This window comes from Mixophyes fleayi, chromosome 5 (genome assembly GCF_038048845.1).
Source record: "Mixophyes fleayi isolate aMixFle1 chromosome 5, aMixFle1.hap1, whole genome shotgun sequence".
Classification (NCBI taxonomy): domain Eukaryota; kingdom Metazoa; phylum Chordata; class Amphibia; order Anura; family Limnodynastidae; genus Mixophyes; species Mixophyes fleayi.
The window spans coordinates 221,905,444-221,924,375 of record NC_134406.1 but is presented as its reverse complement, the minus strand read 5'-3'; the positions used below and the strand labels follow the sequence as shown (position 1 = coordinate 221,924,375).

The 18,932-nt window shown below is 40.9% G+C and overlaps 1 protein-coding gene across 1 annotated transcript in view; it reads left to right on the top strand.

Moving 5' to 3' along the window:
* ST18 (ST18 C2H2C-type zinc finger transcription factor) overlaps positions 1-18,932 on the top strand; it is a 204,902-nt gene that overhangs the window by 172,361 nt on the left and 13,609 nt on the right. Inside the window, exons 19-20 of the mRNA XM_075213508.1 lie at positions 931-1,037; positions 12,007-12,150. Of these exons, the coding sequence (XP_075069609.1) occupies positions 931-1,037; positions 12,007-12,150 (251 nt within the window). The remainder of the gene's footprint in view (positions 1-930; positions 1,038-12,006; positions 12,151-18,932) is intronic.

Genomic DNA, 18,932 nt, shown 5'->3' with positions numbered 1-18,932 from the left:
GTAAAATTATAATCATTTCATAAGTGTCAAAGGCTTTTAGTGACAATTATATTAAGTTTATGCAAAGAGTCAATATTTGCAGTGTTGACCCTTCTTTTTGAAGACCTCTGCAATTCACCCTGGCATACTGTCAATCAACTTCTGGGCCACATACTGACTGATGGCCGCCCATTCTTGCCTGATTTGGAGTAAATGGTATTTTATTTCCGGAAAGCTTAACTAAACTGGGATTACCAGCTGTATATTGCAAATATTGTTTTAAATGTACGGCGCTGCCGATAATAATAACCAAACTACACTATATACATATTATTAGATAAGACTGGCCCACATTTGTTAGTGTTATTAGCATCAATTCTCAAACTTAACAAATATTATAGCCACATAAACCAAAGGAAAGTGTGAAACCAAAATGTCCCCCACACTGGATAATAATATGATTGAAAGCATTTGGATCATTATCAGACTTGCCAGTAAATTTGGATGACTGCTATTGTTATGAGTATGCAGTCATCTTCCAAATGAAACAGCTGCTGGCAGCTCAGCCTGAGCTCTGATTGGACAGATCTCATTCAATTTGATCACCTATTCGTATGGCCAAATTGGATCCTGATTCTGTTGATTGCATCTTCAGCTGAGCAGCAGAATCGTACAGTTTTTTTTGCCAGCTTTAAAACTACCTTCTGGGTTAATAGATTTACAATTCCCATTGAAGCTGTTTAATTGTGGATAATTCCTTTTGATGTATTATTATTTTTAAAAGGCAAATATTTTTAAATACTACACCCACCCCACAAACCAACCTTTACAAACATAACAACATAAAAGGGCTTTCCACAATATAAAAGTTGACTTGAAAATGAACGTTTGAACACTGGCATTGTCCTGAAAACAACTGTTCATAAAATATATATGTGTTAATGTACCCAGCAGGCATAGAAAATGGGGATGATATCAGAAATTTAGATGAAGAGATCAAAGAACTGAATGAATCAAATTTGAAGATAGAAGCTGACATGATGAAACTTCAAACCCAGGTTCGAAAATAATTTTAGTAATTCTGTTTAAATAATGCATTTTTTGGAGAGTTCAATTTAATCAGAAAGGACAATTTAATAAAATAAAATTGTTAAACAATGTACTGTAATAATGTTAAGCATTTTGTGGAATTTTGTGTAATAATTCCACCTTAGAAAAAGTAGTTTTAAAACATATCTCCCTGCTCCACTTACCTTAATGGTTGAAATTCCCACTCTGTGAATCTCTTCTATGCTGTGAGATGAAATCAGGCTTCTCATAAGAGGGCCCTATGTGCTGCTGCTGAGTTGGGTATTGGGGCAACTACTGTTGCATCATTTAACCCCATCAGTCAGATAAAAAATCAGCATAGAATGTAACTAATGAACACCATTCTTATCAGTTGGCAATACTGCATACAACATAAACCCAAGTGTAATCAGCTTCCGGAACTTCACACATTGCATTGCTGCAAAACATCTCATCGCTTTTGCTGACAACAGCATTCGTGGCTCAGGAGCTTCCCCTGAGCTGGCTTCACCATACCTCTTCTCATATCACTGCTGCTAGCAACAGCAATCAGTGCTGAGGAGAAAAATCTAATTACAGCATTTATGTACCCTTTAATCACAGCTAACATTTGCAGGCACAAAGTTTGATTACCAGTATAGTCAGAGTTAAAGCCAGATCATTGTATGGGTTGCGTACCTTAATACGATGCAGAGAACCCCAACACTGCATACACCAACATAATCACACCGAGTGTGTGTTCCCCGAAACACTCTTCACACCATGTCACGGGCACTAGGAGTCTTTACCCAGTATCACCCGCTGATGGTCTTATCAGAGCAGTAGAGTTGGTATATGATACTCTGATGGCAGGGTGATAATGGAACTGGAAACAGCAGATGGTTAGAGAATGCTCAGAAAGTCTATGACTAGCAGCACTGGTAAACAATAGGTAACGGAACACGAGGATCTGGATGGACAAGGACACGTGAGGGTAGTCAGTGGTCTGCGCACGGCAAGTTGTACCACTGCTATAGTGAGAAGAATGTCCAGGAGTAATAAGGAGGTGGAAGTCAGCGGTCTGCGTATAGCAAGTTGTACTGCTGTCTGTAAGGAAGGAATGGAATCCAGGTGAAGGTAACGGGGAAGTCAGTGGTCTGCGTGTAGCAAGTTGTACCACTGCTTATGTGAGAGGATATATGCAACTGGTGACACAGGGAAACAGGAATCAGTGGTTTGCCTCTAGCAAGTTGTACCACTGAATATATATGTGAGGAAGGACACGAGGAGATAAATGCAATGCAGAATCTACACGGGTACACTGAACTTGATCCCACGTTGAACTGCACACAATAATAATAATGAATGAACAGCACTGCGCAGATAAACAAAGTCACTAGAATAGTCCAGCAAAAGGAAACACAGTCAATAATAGCAATAGTCTCAGAGGATGGAAACTCCGGAGGAGAACAACTCAGTCCAGATGGATATGCAATACACCAGCACAGTCAATGAGAAGTATGCATACCGTGGTTCAGATGAGCAGGCTGTTAGAGATAGCTGCAGGGATACCTGAGCGGCAGGGAACAGACGAGATGAGAAGTCCTTGCAGAATGGAAGCGGCAGGTAGGTGCAGCGCACTGTAGGTAGGCCAGCAAGGACGACAAATACTCAGGAAGCAGTAGTATATCAAATTGAACAGCAGGAGACCACAGGAGAGTTGAAGCGATGTAGCAGAGCTGGAAGCCGAGGAGCGTAGACTCGATGCTAACAGGCAAGTTGACACAAATGGACACACTGTAGAAGCAGTAGGCAGCAGGTCAGCTGACGGCAGGTAGAATGCAGACTGGAGCGCTGAGACGAGCAAGACTCTGTAGACACGCTGAAGTATCTAACAGGAATCAGCTGGAACAGTAGCGATGTAACACAGGAGAGTTGGAGAGATCTGTAACTTGTTAGACACACGGAGGCAGCGGGTAGGAATCAGCTGCTGGAGTCACGATGAAACACAGGAGAGTTTGCAGTAATCTGTAACTGTAGATACACGGAGGCAGCGGATAGGAATCAGCTGCTGGAGTCACGATGAAACACAGGGGAGTTTGCAGTAATCTGTAACTGTAGATATACGGAGGCAGCGGATAGGAATCAGCTGCTGAAGACACTAGGAACACGAGGAATAGAAGTGGTCTGGAAACCACAAACGGCAAACAGGAATCAGCATCAGCTGAACACACGAGCAGGCACTGGAACACCTTCAGAGGCTCATGAGGAATGAGACTCCAAGATCAGGCAACGTGGTATTGACCACAGGTGCTTAATATAGGGAGTGTTGCCTGATCAGCCAATTAAGTTAAAGGAACAGAACTGAAGGTTAAAAGGGACTGCACATACGCAGTACCTCATTATAATGGACGGACACGGTTCCTAGCTACCTTAGAAGTAGCACTCACAGTCCGGTGAGTGACACACCGACTGCTTGCAATACAGCCTTCAAACGATTCCGATGAACGAAGAGGCCGGCCACATAGAATGACTTCACTTTTATAGGCGAATGTATTAATGTTGGTGTTAAGGTGTCCATTTAAGGAGGCGCTGGGTCTACAATGTACAAGCCTTTGTAAAGCACATTGTAGAGGCGGCGCCTCCTTAAATGAACACCTTAACACCAACATTAATACTTTCGCCCATGAAAGTGACGTCATTCTACGCAGCCAGCCTCCTCATTTATCGGAATCGTTTGAAGTCTGTATTGTAAGCAGTTGGTGTGAAGAGTCTGTCGGGGAACACACTATCAGTGTGATTATGTCGGGGTATGTGGTGTCGGGGTTCTCTGCTTCAATATTAAGACTACCACTGCATTGTATTGTCTTTACCTTTCCTTTATTTACTACAATTTATTCTCCTTTGACCCTGACTTGTGTCTCCCATTGCAGTCTCCTCTCCTTTTATCACAGTCATTCCTCCCCTCTCATCCAAGGCAGCCTATCTGCAACAGCAATAGCAAGCAACAACTATAATCTGTGTACAGTTTGAGCTTCAACCTGATGCCATTCTTAGAGATTGCATCAGGGCAGGATATGTTATATTCTACTCACTGCCCGGGCTATGGCACTGACTACACCTCTTCACAAGAAAAAGGATCCCTGATAAGTGAACTTGGTCAATCTTAAAATTGATTTTTGATTCTCTGGATTTCAATTGCAGCTACATGGCTGACTCATATCAACTATGGTGGCTGCACCATCATCAATGTATCAATGGCTGTAAGTAACACTATGAATGTAGCAGATATATGAATGCAGCACTGAATATATGGCAGTAGGAATACCGCACCAGGAATATAGCAGCAGATGAATGCAGCTCTGGATATATGGCAAAGAGAATACAACACCAGGAATATAGCTGTCATAAGTCACAGGGGCTGAAGGCCACTTGCTGATATTTGCGCTGCTAAGCTAGAAGGTGTGGAGTCTAAACACGCCCCTGGTCTGGACCCCTTCAAGGGAGTTGGAGGTTGCTGCAAGGGACGTGCAGGTTGCGGCCCTCCAAGTTAGCTATCAGTGGAGTGGATGATGCAGGCACAGGTCAAACTGTACTGGCAAACATGGTATCAAAGGGCAAGGCAAATCGGAGTCAGCTAGCCAAAGGTCAGATACAGCGGGAGCAATCAGGCTGAAGGAAGATCCAGAAGCAGAACCAGGGGAAGCCGAGTTGGTATACAGGAGGTCAGTCAGAGAGCAAGGAAACAAGCTGGAACGCTGGAGCATAGAAAGACCTAGATTCTGGTGCCTACCTAGTGTTAGAGGCAGGTTGAAATAGTGGAGCACATTCCCTGATTGGTGGCAGTGGAGACAGCGGCCCAAACAGCTGACTGACGACTGGAACTGCAGAGAAGTGTCCCGTTGCTAGGAACGCTAGACTAGCTAGACTCTGCAGGCAATCTACATCAGAGATATTCTTGAGGAGTCCAGCGGGAGACTGTAACTGTATTTTGGTTCGGATCTCCAGGCATGCTTTACATGCTTTAAGGTATTTGGCTATTATCTTCCCTAGCGCGATGTCCCCAGATTTCTGCACTGCAGTATTTACTTATAAGGAAGGTTATATATAGGCTGTATGGACATTAGTCTAGTACCTGCTTAAACATGTAATGTTTATGAATTTAACGTATCATAGCCTTTTTTTCTCTCCTTGGACTATATGTTTTTAACTTTTTGATATACTGCTGTATAAGGAACATTTCATTGCTCTGGATGTCTGCAGACATATTTTGTTTATTCTTTTTCCTTGTTTTTGGTAATTTTTCAACTTTGGATATTAAGTAATGAGTTGTGCCTTATAGCATGCATTAGCTTTGTGCTTTCGATATACAATTTTATCTATTAAATAATCACAATACAATTTGTTCATGTGCATATTTTTAGCGTCGGGGAGTTTCTTTTTTATTGTTATTTGACAAAAACTATGTGGCGGGAGCAATGCCAAACATCGGATGGAATGATGTAAAGCACACCGACACCGGACTGTGGAGCAGTGGAAACGTGTTCTGTGGAATGATGAATCACTCTTCTCTGGCAGTCAGATGGGCGAGTCTGGGTTTGGCGGATGCCGGGAGAATGTTGCCTGCCTGACTGCATTATGCCAACTGTGACATTTGGTGGCGGACTGATAATGGTATGGGACAATTTTTCAGGGTTTGGGCTAGGTCCCTTATCTCTAGTGAAGGGCAATTTTAATGCTTCAGCATATCAAGTCATTTTGGACAATGCTATGCTTCCAACGGGTAAGGCCTTTTTCTATTCCAACATCACTGTGAGCCAGTGCACAGAGCAAGGACTACAAAGACGTGGTTTGATGAATTCATTGTGGAAGAACTTGACTGGCCCACACAGAGCCCTGACATCAACCCCCTCAAACACCTTTGGGATGAACTGGAATGGAGATTGCGAGACATGTCTTCTCATCCAACATCAGTGCCTGACCTCATAAATGCTCTTGAATGAATGGGCCCAAATTTCCACAAAAACACTCCAACATCTTGTGGAAAGCTTTCCAAGAAGAGTTGAAGCTGTTATTGTTGCAAAAGGGGGACCAACTCCATATTAAAATATATGTATTTGAATACGATGGGCCTGATTCATTAAGGAACTTAAATTAATAAGTTTCTTATTTAAGTCTCCTGGACAAATCCATGTTACAATGTAAGGGGTGAAAATTAGTTTTCTGTTTTGCACATAAGTTAAATACTGACTGTTTTTTCATGTAGCACACAAATATCAACTTTAAATTTCAGTGTACAAATAAGCTATCAAGTATTTGTGTGTTACATGAAAAAACAGTCAGTATTTAACTTATGTGCAAAACAGAATACTAATTTTCACCCCTTGCATTGTAACATGGTTTTGGTCAGGAGACTGAAATAAGAAGTTTCTGAAGTTAAGATCCTTAATGAATCAAGCCCGCAGAGAGGAGACTCGATGGGTCATGTGACCGATTATTTAAGAGAATGGCATAAGTGGACACCAGCAAAAGAGATGCACACTGGAATCAAGTAAGTCTGGCGCATGACAGTGATTTCTGTCACCCTGTCAACATTCTGTATTTTTTGACTCTCTGACTGGAAGATTATTACCATTATCAACATTTATTAATATTTATTTATATATTTCCAGAATACTCCATAGAGCTTTACAATTGAGGACAAACACAGTAATAAATCAAAACTCTGTATTAAGAGACAGAGGTAACAGGGCCCTACTCACAAGCTTACAATCTAAAGGGCGATATGACTGGCCAATGCAGGTGGCTTGGTTTGTGCTTCCTATAGATGAGAAGTGCAAGTGCAGAGCAGAAAGGTGCTTCTACTGTGGAGAACCAGGCTGTCAGGATTCCCAATATAAAACCACAGAGAGAGCGTAGTGAATGAAGTGTTTTTTATTAAACACCGGTTACACAAGTTTCAGGATGCAGTATGGTAGGGTATGGCAGAAATAGCAAAAGAACTGGGTAAACAGAAGCAAAATGTGATGGTCTGCAGGACTTAACCAGAAAGTAGTGGAGATTACACACAAGGTGCCATGGTCTGTGGAATAAGGCACTGAAGGTAACAGACACAGGATGCAATGAGCTGCAGCACTTTAACACAAAGTGGTGGAGATTACACACAAATTGTGATGGTCTGCAGAGCAAGGCACTGAAGGTAACGGATACAGGATGTGATTGTCTGCAGGACTTTACCACAAAGTAGTGGAGATGATACATAAGGTACGACGGTCTGCAGAACAAGGCACTGAAGGTAACAGACACAGGATGCGATGAGCTGCAGGACTTTACCACAAGTTAGTGGAGACTGCTTTTAACAATCTGCAACAGGTTATTTTTCTGTAACACTGGAGAGTTGAAAGCAGATATTGCTGGCAATACTCTGCAGAAGGATAATGCAGAAACAAATGAGAGCTGAAAGCAGGTACAGACTCACAGACAAGCCGAGTCAGGGGTCACAGGCAGAGGGGCAAAAACGGAGGGATGAGCAGAGGTCAATACCAGGGGATAAATCAGGATAGGCCACAGGAACAGCAACACAGGTAATGGCAACAGGTGATCTGTCAATGGCTGTTTGGACAAGCAGGCTTTTATAGACCAGAGGCAGGTGTAAATCATCCTGAAGTAATGAGGCAGCTCTGACAGATAAGAGAGTAGACTAAGTACCCCAGTGGCCCCTCTGGTGGAACAGCGGTACTACAGGCAGGATGCAGAGATATATACAAAGGTCCAACATAGTTCCTGGCAGACATAGCTGTAGGATGCAGATTGTGACACAGGCTATTTGAAACAATGTTCCCAGATGCCCTGCCAATGCTTATCAGAACATGGGGCAAGTCTGGTGCGTATAGGTGCCATCTTTTCTACTAACATGGAATTTCAATTCTCTACTCCCATTACCCTCACATGGGAAAATTCAATATCAGACACAAAGATTCTTCTAGGTAATGAATCTGCCAAGAGCTTTATTGACTTGAAGCTCATCCCAGAATGAGGCTTCCCCAAAGTTTGGCCAATTGCCATGGAGGCTTCTGATGGCTGTCTGCTTTCACCCACCTCTGTGACACATGAGACAATCCATTCAGTGATATATTTTATGGATTAGAATCATATCACGCTTAATGAAATCAACACCCCTAAGTACCCTGTAATTCTAGGCATCCATGGCCTATATTCACAACAATACTATAGTCTGGAGGACGAGGCAGATTATGGGTGGGGAGAGACATGCCAGGATATATGCCTTATAGCAGCTGAATCAACCAAGCCTGTTTAACCAGCAACAATAAGGGTCGTTTCTCCAAGTGAGACTTTTTGAGACTAAACTGTTCTACCAGAGGAATAACAGGACTTCACCAGTTCTAAATGTACTAAATGGTGCCTCCTCCTGAAAGGTGCCCAATTCCCCTTCACCATTACATACCACAAGAATCTCCAGTACATCCGGGATCCAAGTGCCTGGACTCATGACAGGACCAGTGGGTACTCTTCTTTTGCATCATCTCAAAATGGGGAGTCCAGTTTGTGGCCCCACTCCAATGGCTGAGCTGAGCAGGCTAACCAGTATCTCTAGTAATTCCTCCAGTGCTTCATCTCTAACATCCGGGATGCCTGATGTCACTTTCTCCCATGAGCAGAATTCAGTACAACAATCTGGCTCAAGAGTTCCTAGGAGTATTAACCTTCGTATTCTATTATTGGTTTCATCTGGATGTTATCCCTTCATAACACACTCCTCTGGGATTCCATCTAATAATCAATACATCCAAGAAGAGGTGACAAGGGAGACTGAAGTTGGGCACAGCCTACTACAAATGGTCTGTGGACAAGAGGAGACACAACAGGACACCCTGTTTTTCGGGGCAATAAGCTGTGACTCTACATTGTACAATGCCCTTAAGAAGTTCCGTTTGAATTTAGGGCCAACGTACATCACATTGTACCCAATCATCAGGGATGTGTCTCTCCTCAATCCAGGCACCCCTGATTTCTTCCCTGAAAAAGCGGATGATGAGGCCCACAGAGAAAATATTATTAATTCCCAAAGAGATGGAAGGATGCAACATTATATGGTACATCGGAATGGTTTCTGCCCAGAAGACCAATCATAGATCAAGTCCATGCACCTATTCTGCTCAAGATTTTTTGCTTGCACCATCCCGAAAGCCCAGAGATTTTCATTTAAAGTCTACACCTAAAGGGTGGTAGTGTAAAAGAATCAGCTTCATACCAGTGGTTCACTACACACATCATAAACACAAATGTCATCATCTTCTGACATACTGGAATAACACTGGGATGATGCAACACACTCCAATACTGCAATACAGATCTCAGCACTTCTACTGGTTACAGTACTCAGGGCTGAGGAACTACATATCAGGGCAGCCCTTATATACACTTCACTCACAACCACGTTTTGCAAGAGCAACATTTGAATTCCAAAGTTACTGTGGTTAAAGCCACATAATTGTGGCTTTATTATTTACATCTGCTTTTCTTTCAACTACACTATAGTTCCTTCTTCTTTGACTAGCAGCTAACATCCCCATTTTCATACATACGTTTTTTATTTCCTTTAATTTGACAATGGAATCATCCATTATCACTTGTCCTGGAATAAACTCCTTGCTCAAGAGTTTGTGTTTCTGTCTGCTACCACTGCAAAGGGGGTTCCTCTTTGGAATAGCATATCTGCATTCCAGGCGTCTCCAGCTAGACCTCCTACAAGACAGGTCCACAACAGACAAATATAAATTTGCAGAAGCAGTCATATCATGCAGTAGAAAACTGGCCAAACATTATGCTCTGCTGTAGCCAGTGCTGGAAATTGTATCCAATTTTATTGAGCTCAGTGGAAGAGTGTTGCACGAGCTAGACTCCCACTTTTCAGGTAAGGTGGGAAAAAATTGTTTTAAAACTACTGTTTGGAAAGTGGAATAATCCTTTTAGCATCACTGTAGTTAATTAGCATGCCCAGATTAATCTTTATAATTTAGTGCTTCATATGTAATCCAGACTAGGAATAAGAATGAAAGTAGGTTGATTCAGGGTCAGGATCATGATTTAGTAATTCATGGTAATTTAAATTAGGAGGAATCAGGGTCACAAGCAACATATGGTTTCTATATGAGGTGACATCAAAACCATGCTGGAAACAAATACCATTTCTTGCATTTAAGTGCTAGTGCACCACGCATTATTTCACTTGCACATCACAACATTAGTAAATTACAAACAGTTTCAGGAGTTAATGCCAGTCCAGATTCACAATGTTTTTAAGATGTTTATGAATGAGGTATGTTTCCAAAAAAGAATATGGAAATGTCCATTTAAATGTATGGTAAAGATAAAGTTTAGTGCAGAAAGAAGCAATAGGAATGGAGGGAGAGGGTGAACGTTTGATGGAGCAATGATGATAACATCAAGAGTACAGTGGATATTTGAAGGCAATCACAATATTCTGCTTCCATCAGAGATGACATGGCTAATGGTGTAAGTAAAACTGAGGGGTTTTTAACAAATTACATGGAAAGTAATTTTTTAAATTTAACATATATGAATAGAGAGTGTGTATTTGACAGTTTCACCTAGCTATGGATTACTGTTAATCTGTAGCTTAGATGTGAAGATACATTTGAGAAAAAAATGAGTTGTTATGAGCTAAGTCAAAGTAGTCCAATATTTTCATTAGGAAGGTCATATAAAGAATGTCATTAGGAAGACCATATAGAGAAAATATACACATGGTCTCAGGCTATATTCCATAACAAAATAATTAAATGTGATATGGAAATTTCCATAGAAATTGTGAGCCACATTACGAAATAAATCTGGCATGTACTTATTTAGTCTTATAATTCTGAGCATTGTATTGGGCTTGGAGAAATGTAAAAGGGGAATAGGTTATTACAGGGACATGTGTTTAGATATGAATGGCACCTGTTTAATGCAATGATAAAATAGATTAACTGTTGAGCCTGGAGCAGAGCAGTCATGAAATGAATTGTTTTGTGTGTAAGGTTTCTAGAGACTTTTATAACAATATGAAATTATTTTTTATTGTGACATATTTAGCAAAATGTGATGTCAGTTCATAATTAGTCATCTGATAAGCTCACATATATAGACATCCTCCCCTCTAATTAGTGCCTCCCTACATTATAAAGAGCTAAAAAGCATGGATTCCCCAGTATTATAATAATCAAACTCTGAAATGATCAGTCTGTCGCTGGTTGATTATTATCAATGAAGGTCATATTGAAACAGAAAGGGCACACTTTACTATCCCAACCAGTATGTAAATGCAAAGAATAATAAAACAAAAAACCCTTCCATTAAGTGAACACTTTTTTTTAATTTCTTTTCATTTTTCTGGATATTTTTTTCTTTATTTCTTTTTTTACCTTCCTTTTTCTTTTTTTTCCTTTAGCTCCTTTTTTCTATTTTCTCTCTTCTGTGCCACTCAACATAATAACCGACACTCAACAGTGATTCTTATAGCTACATTGACTCACACTGATTAATTAGAATTACCTTTGTCACCTTAAATTATACATCTAGTAACACTTTACAAAAAAATTAAGTGCAAATTAATTGACAAATGTTTCTCCAGGTCTTTCCATAAATACCTATCTATATAAATAGAGGAACCATATTCAGTGGTTAAGGCTGCTGACCATGAACCAATGACAGACTTGATGGAGAACTCGATTCAAATCCTAGCGTTAGATACTGGTGACCTTGGACAAAACCCTTTGTCTTTATATGACCAAGATAGTGAAAACAGAATTGTAAGCTTGATCAGGCAGGAAGCTGTACCTGAACAATTCTGTGTACAGTGTTGCATAAAATTGTTTGTGTATAGAGATTTAATTTATCATTCAGGCCATAATTACAATCCCATAATTACTTAACTATTTGAATTTTCTGATTTAGATCTCTTCAATGGAGACAAATCTGAAAACAATAGAGGAGGAGAACAAACTTATAGAGCAGAACAATGAAAGTCTTTTGAAAGAGTTGGCTGGTCTAAGCCAAGCCCTTATCTCAAGTCTTGCTGATATCCAGCTTCCACAAATGGTAAGAATATGTAGTTTACCCATCCAACAATTAACAGTAAATTACATCAAAATATTGGTGGCTTGTATCTGGAGTATATGCGAATATACAGAGTAAGTAAATGAGTTTGGGGCTGCTTACAATATATAAGTGTGTTTTTAGAATGAATATCAATATACAAGAGTACATGCTATAAAATTGACCCTAGTCTCTCTCTGTCCGTGTGTGTGTGTTTGTGTGTATGTTAGGGAATTTAGACTGTAAGCTCCAATGGGGAAGGGACTGATGTGAATGAGTTCTCTGTACAGCGCTGCGGAATTAGTTGCGCTACATAGATGATGATGATAATGATGATGGCAAGTGCGCAGAGAAATTCAGAGCAATAGACAATCGAAGTGAGCAAAACACACATATGAGCAATTAGTTTAATGGTCATTATAATAAGTATTCATCTCTCTAAAATGTGTCACTTATAATTCTCTTATATCATAAAAATAAAATTGATTTATTCAGGAACTGTTACCACTGATCAAAATATTCTGTAATGTCAACTTTAAAAAAGAGCGTTTTAATTAAATACATATTATTATTATTATTATTATCATCGTTTATTTGTTAGGTGCCACAAGGTTTCTGCAGCACCATATGCTGCATAAACAGTAGACTATACAGTTCGAAACAGTACAGAACAATAAACCCATAGTACCAATACTTCAGAAACTCCAGGCAGGCAATGCAGTAAAGACAGAGCAGAAGAACAGGTATGGAGACAGGAGGGAAGAGGGGCCCTGCTCATACGAGCTTACATCCTAAGGGAGGGTAAACAAAATCAGGCACAAAAAGGAGCCAGTGAGGGAGAAGAGGGGCCAGGGGAGAAGGAGCAGAGGAGATGAGGGGTTAAGTGGATGGTTGGTAGGCTTTGAGGAACAGGTGAATTTTAAGTGCCCGTTTGAAGGAGCACAGATTGGATGAGAGACGGATGGAGTCAGGAAGGTCATTCTAGTGAAAGGGGGCAGCTGGAGAGAAGTCTTGGATTCTGGAGTGGGAAGAGGTGATCAGAGAGGAGGGGAGGTGATGGTCATAGGCCAAGCGCAGGGAGCAGGCAGGAGTGTAAATGGTGAGGAGGTTAGAGATATAGGGGTCAATAGACTGGGAAAGAGCTTTGTAAGTGGTGGTAAGGAGTTTGAAGAGGATTCTATAGGGGAAGGGGAGCCAGTGTAAGGCATGGCAGAGAGGGGAGGCAGAGGAGGAGCGGTGTGAGAGAAAGATGAGTCTAGCAGCCACATTGAGTACAGAGCAGAGGGGGGCGAGATGGGAGAGCGGGAGGCCAGTGAGGAGGAGGTTGCAGTAGTCAAGGTGGGAGATGATGAGTGCATGGATGATTGTTTTGGTGGCATCTGAGAGAGGAAGGGCCAGATGCGGGCAATGTTGCGCAGTTGGAAGCGATGGGCTTGAGCAAGGGATTGGACGTGGGGGGCAAAAGAGATAGAGGAGTCAAGGGTGACACCCATGCAGTGGAGTTGGGAGACAGAGGAGATGGTTGTGTTCTTAATAACGATAGAGAGGTCATGGTGAGAGGGGAGTCTGGAAGGAGGAAAGACAATGAGTTCAGTTTTAGAAATATTAATTATGAGAAAGCGCGAGGACATCCAGGAGGAGATGACAGAGAGGCAGTCAGATATACGAGAGAGGAGAGCAGTAGAGAGATCAGGACAAAAGATGTAGAGTTGAATGTTGTCAGCATAAAGGTAATACTGAAGACCGAAGGAGGAGATGAGAGCTCTGAGAGAGGAAGAATAGAGCAAAAAGAGAAGGGGGACGAGAACAGAACCTGACGGACTCCTACCGGGAAAGGGGAGGGGGTGGAGGAAGACCCAGACGTGGAGACAGAGAAGGAGCAGTTGGCGAGGTATGAGCAGAACCAGGCGTGGACTGAACCAGAGAGGCAGAGAGAGAGAAGAGTTTGCAGAAGGAGGGGGTAGTCCATGGTGTCAAAGGCTGTGGAGAGGTCGAGGTGGATGAGTAAGGAGTAGTAACCCCTGGATTTGGCTGATAGGAGTTCATTAGTAACTTTGGCCAGGGCAGTTTAGGTGGAGTTGAGGGGGCGGTAACCGGATTGGAGAGGGTCGACGAGGGAATTGTTCGAGAGGTATCTGGTGAGGCAACTGCAGACAATCCGCTCAAGTAATTTGTAGGCATAAGGGAGAAGTGAGATAAGGTGATAATTGGCAAGAGAGGTGGGGTCGAGATTGGGTTTTTTGAGGATGGGAGAGATAAGAACGTGTTTAAATGAGGAGGGTACTACACCAGTGGAGAGTGATAGACAAAATAGACAATTATTGATTACATTTTCACTTATTTTACAATGATACAAATAAAACCCTTAAGCAATCACTTGTCTCATAGACCATAGATGGTTAGCGTATTTTCAATCAAAAGTTTTATCATGAAGATTAAAGAACAGTGGTGAAACAATCAGAGAAAATGTTACTGAAAAGTACTAATTAGAATAACAATATAAGAATTTAATAGTCAATTACTGTTAGATCATTGTCACACCCATCATAAAAAATTGAGAGTATGTGCCACAATTGTGAATTTGTCTAGAACAGGCTGTCTTCCATAACAGCAAGAAGGAAAATAATTAAAAAGGCCATCAGTAGGCCTATGACAACTCTAACAGTGTTACCATCTTCCACAGCAGAGATAGGAGAAGCTGAGACAACAATATCCTGGGAATATCACCATTGCTGAAGAAAATTCACATGAAATCTCACCTAGAGTTTGCCAGAATTTATGCTGTAGACCCACATACCACATTAAAGTTGGTTTTATGGTCTGATGAGACCAAGGTCGAACATTTTGGCCTCAATGCTAAGCAGTGTGCAATTGTGCGTGTACAATTGTAACACTTTGTATCGCCCCAAGAACACTGTCTTTATCAGGACGCATGTTAGCAGGAAAATTTAGCTTCTCTGCATCAGGGACTTGAAGTCTTGGCAAAATGAAAGGATCAAGGTATAGACAAACCTTAAAGGAGAACCTGCTGAATGAGACCTAGGACGTAGCAGAAGATTTATATTCCAGCAGAGCAATGACCCAAAGCGACCAGCAAATGCCACATTAGAGTGGCTAAAATACAATACACAATGTCCTGAATTTGGAGATTGCTGTACAATAATAATCCTGATCCAACCTAATAAAGCTTGAACAATATTGAAAAGAGGAATGGGTGAAAATAGCTGTGCCCTGTCTGTACTGAAAGGTGGGGGTGAATACATATATCATTAATTACTATTAAATCAATATTGTCTGCTTTTAATAAGTACAGCTTTTTTTATTTTCATTTGACATTACAGAGCAATTTGTGTTGATTAGTGGTAATAATTCCTGAATTTTGAGTTCATGATGTGAGAAAATAGAATGTAAAAAAACATAAAAGGTTGAATACTTGTTATAGCCACTGAATATACTGCAGTTGTTAAACTAGCTGCCCTTCACAAACATGTTTCACTCATTAGCATTATCTGTACATTTTTTATAAGCATTGTAATTTTGATTCTGTGGCAATGTGTAAATATAACACTGACACACCAACAAAACACTTGGGATTATACTTGTAATTTTAATATATTTATTTATGTTTCTTACAGGCTGCTTTCTTTTCCCCCGGTGGAAACATTCTTTAATATAACATATGCTTTGATCAGTAATGACGTTAATTCTTAAAATGTTGGAATCTGGAGAGTGTTGAAAGGAAAACGTAGCATGCAATACTAGGTGGGAATAAGTGAGTGATGATTGCTTGGTCTTCATGTATAAGTGGAGATGGATGTGTATTCAATAGGTATCCCTGTGTGTAAAAGGAAGAATGGACAGATCTAATTGAGAGAGCATGACTGAGTAGACATGGTACATGGGCTTTCTAAGTGAGTATATGACAATGGGAATGGTTGAATCCATTGTGTTCATGGGAAATAGCAATTCTGCAGTGAAAATGTCTGGATTTAGAGAGGGCATAGCATTGTGAACATATATAATTGAAGATGGAGGGTGGATAATAAAGATGAGCAAAGTTACACCAAAATATAGTGCACACTGAGTTTTGCAGCATGTACATGATGGCAGGAATTAAATCACAAGTGATATCAGAAATCTCTGAAAGTATAGAATTATTTATTACACTTTATAAGCAAACATTGACAACGATTGGGAGTTCTTTGGCTGGGGAGGTATATCAGAATTGCACATGGGTAGCAGAGTCAGAAACTCCTGATTACATATGGGTATAAATGTGTTTGCTTCCTGTGTCTAATTCGCAAGATACTAAGTGTCAGAAACTGAGGATAGCATATGGGCAGCAGAGTGCCAGAAACTGAAGACAGAAAATAGCAGAGTGGGAAGTACTCAGGTTTGCACATAGGTAGCTCCATGTCAGGAATTTAGGATTGCACATGGGTAGTAGTGTGCCAGAAACCCATGATTACACAAGGACAGCAGAGTTCAAGGAGTTCGGAATAGCACACTCTAGCAGAGTGTCAGAAACAAATGGATAGCAAAGTGTCAGGAACTCACAATTGCACATGGATAGCAGAGTAGCATGAGGTTAGGATAGCAGTATCATTAAGTCAGGATTGTAGAAACGTGACAGCAGGAGCTCAGGATAGCAGGATCAGGACTTAGGATGGCAGGAAAAGTTTCAGCATCAAATCACAGGAACCACAGTCGTGTTACAGAATAAGCTCACAAAATTATACTTATTATCAGAGATTTCTAAGGCACCACAGAGCTCCGCAGTGCCATACAGTAGGGGAAACAGTACATACATAAAACAGGGTAGACAAAATAAACGTAGACAAGAAAACAAAGGCTATGAAGGACCCTACTCGTTAGAGAGTTGAAGAGGGCACCGCTGAAATAAGAGGAGCAAATGTGGTTCAGAGTTGAGATTGGGACAGTTGTGAGTGTACAGTAGTGTGAGTAGTGTTATCAGGGAAAAGGTCACCTCTAAAAAAGAGATGGGTTTTCAAAGAGAGTCTAAAGATTTGAAGGCTGTGGGAAAGTCTTATTGAGCGTGGTAGGGAATTCCATAAGTTGGGAGCAGCATGGGAGAAGTCTTGTAGGCGGAAGTGAGAGGTGGTTACCAGAGACGAGATAAGGAGTAGGTCAGAGGTAGATCTAAGAGGGTGGGAGGGAGAGTATTTTGATATGAGATTTGAGATGTATGCAGGGGTAGTGTTGTTGAGGGCTTTGTAGGTAAGGGTGAGTAATTTTAATTTGATTCTGGAAGACACAGGGAGCCAGTGTAGGATTTTCAGAGTGGTGCAGCAGATCTGGAGCAGTGAGAAGGAAAGATCAGTTTTGTAGCAGAATTTAGGATGGATTGAAGTGTTGATATATGGGTGTCAGGAATGCCAGATAGCAGGAGGTTGCAATAGTCAAGACGTGAGATGATGAGAGAATAGATAAGAGTTTTGGTAACATGTTGAGTAAAAAAAAGAGTGTATTCTGACAATGTTTTTAAGGTGGAGCCGACAGGAATGGGAGAGTGTCTGGATGTTAGAAATAAAGCAGAAGATGAAGTCAAGTGTGACATCAAGGCAGCAGGCTTGGGAGACTGTAGAAATTGTGGTGTTATTGACACTGAGTGAGATTTAAGGGCAGCTAGTTACTCTAGCAGGAGGGAAGATAATAAGCTCTGTTTTGGACATGTTGAGCTTTAGGTAGCATTGGGACATAGCAGAAAGACAGTTGATCTGGCCCTGATTCTAGGGTTTTAAAAGCTTGACATAAGGTGGATTTTTGTTAACTGCTGAGGTATTCAAGAGGGTTTATTTAATGGTGCGTTGCTGAAACAGCACAGATCTAGAATTCAGTAGCACCCTTTGTTGGAGTATGATATTACACCTGCAAAGTGCACAATCAGCAGGGACCAGTGCTCCAAGTCTTGATACAGTTGAACAGGCCAATTTGCTTGAGATTCCATATTCTGGTGATATAATCTGTGGATCCGCTTCTGTCTTGCCTGTTAAATTTGCATTTTCTAGAATCTATAGTTTGCTAACTGGCAAAAAGTGCATAATTTTAAGGCCAGTGAATATTTCCTGAAACAGGACAATTTCACTCATCTCTAGTAAATATGTCTGATTACTCAAAACTGAGCATACATAGATGAGAGTGTAGGCATGCTGGAAAGAGAACAGGTGAATGGGGGCAATATCTGAGTTTTGCACATCTTACAATTGCTCTGCTACTCTCCACCTTCTTCACCTTGATTTTACTGAGCCTCTTGGCATTTCTTGATACATTTCTTGCAACTAATAACAGGAAAGGAAATGTTGGAGAAGATGGCACACTTTTACAAGCTTTCAAGCTTGTCAGTTTCTAAACCTCACTCGGAACTGAAATTCTCTTCTGTAAATCTGGCCGACCACTATTGTGACATGCTAATAACAAGAAATCATTTGGTACGCATATATAATACCACCATGTGTTCAGAAAAAAATTCCTGACTTACTACACTATCAGGCGCCCTGCTCTCTCCTGTTGCCTGAAAAATTAATCTTTATGTAGAAGATCCATAGATTCCCACACTATATGTTCTGCCTAAAATTCATAAAAATGATACATGTCCCCCCGGACGGCTTATTATTTCAGGTATAGGCAGAGTCACTGAGTTCATAGATCAACTATTGTTATAAACCAGCTATCATACATCAAAGATAAACTAGATGTATTATCCAAGATACATGATCTAACATTAAATCAAGATACATGTCTGCAAGTTATGACTGGAATCGCTA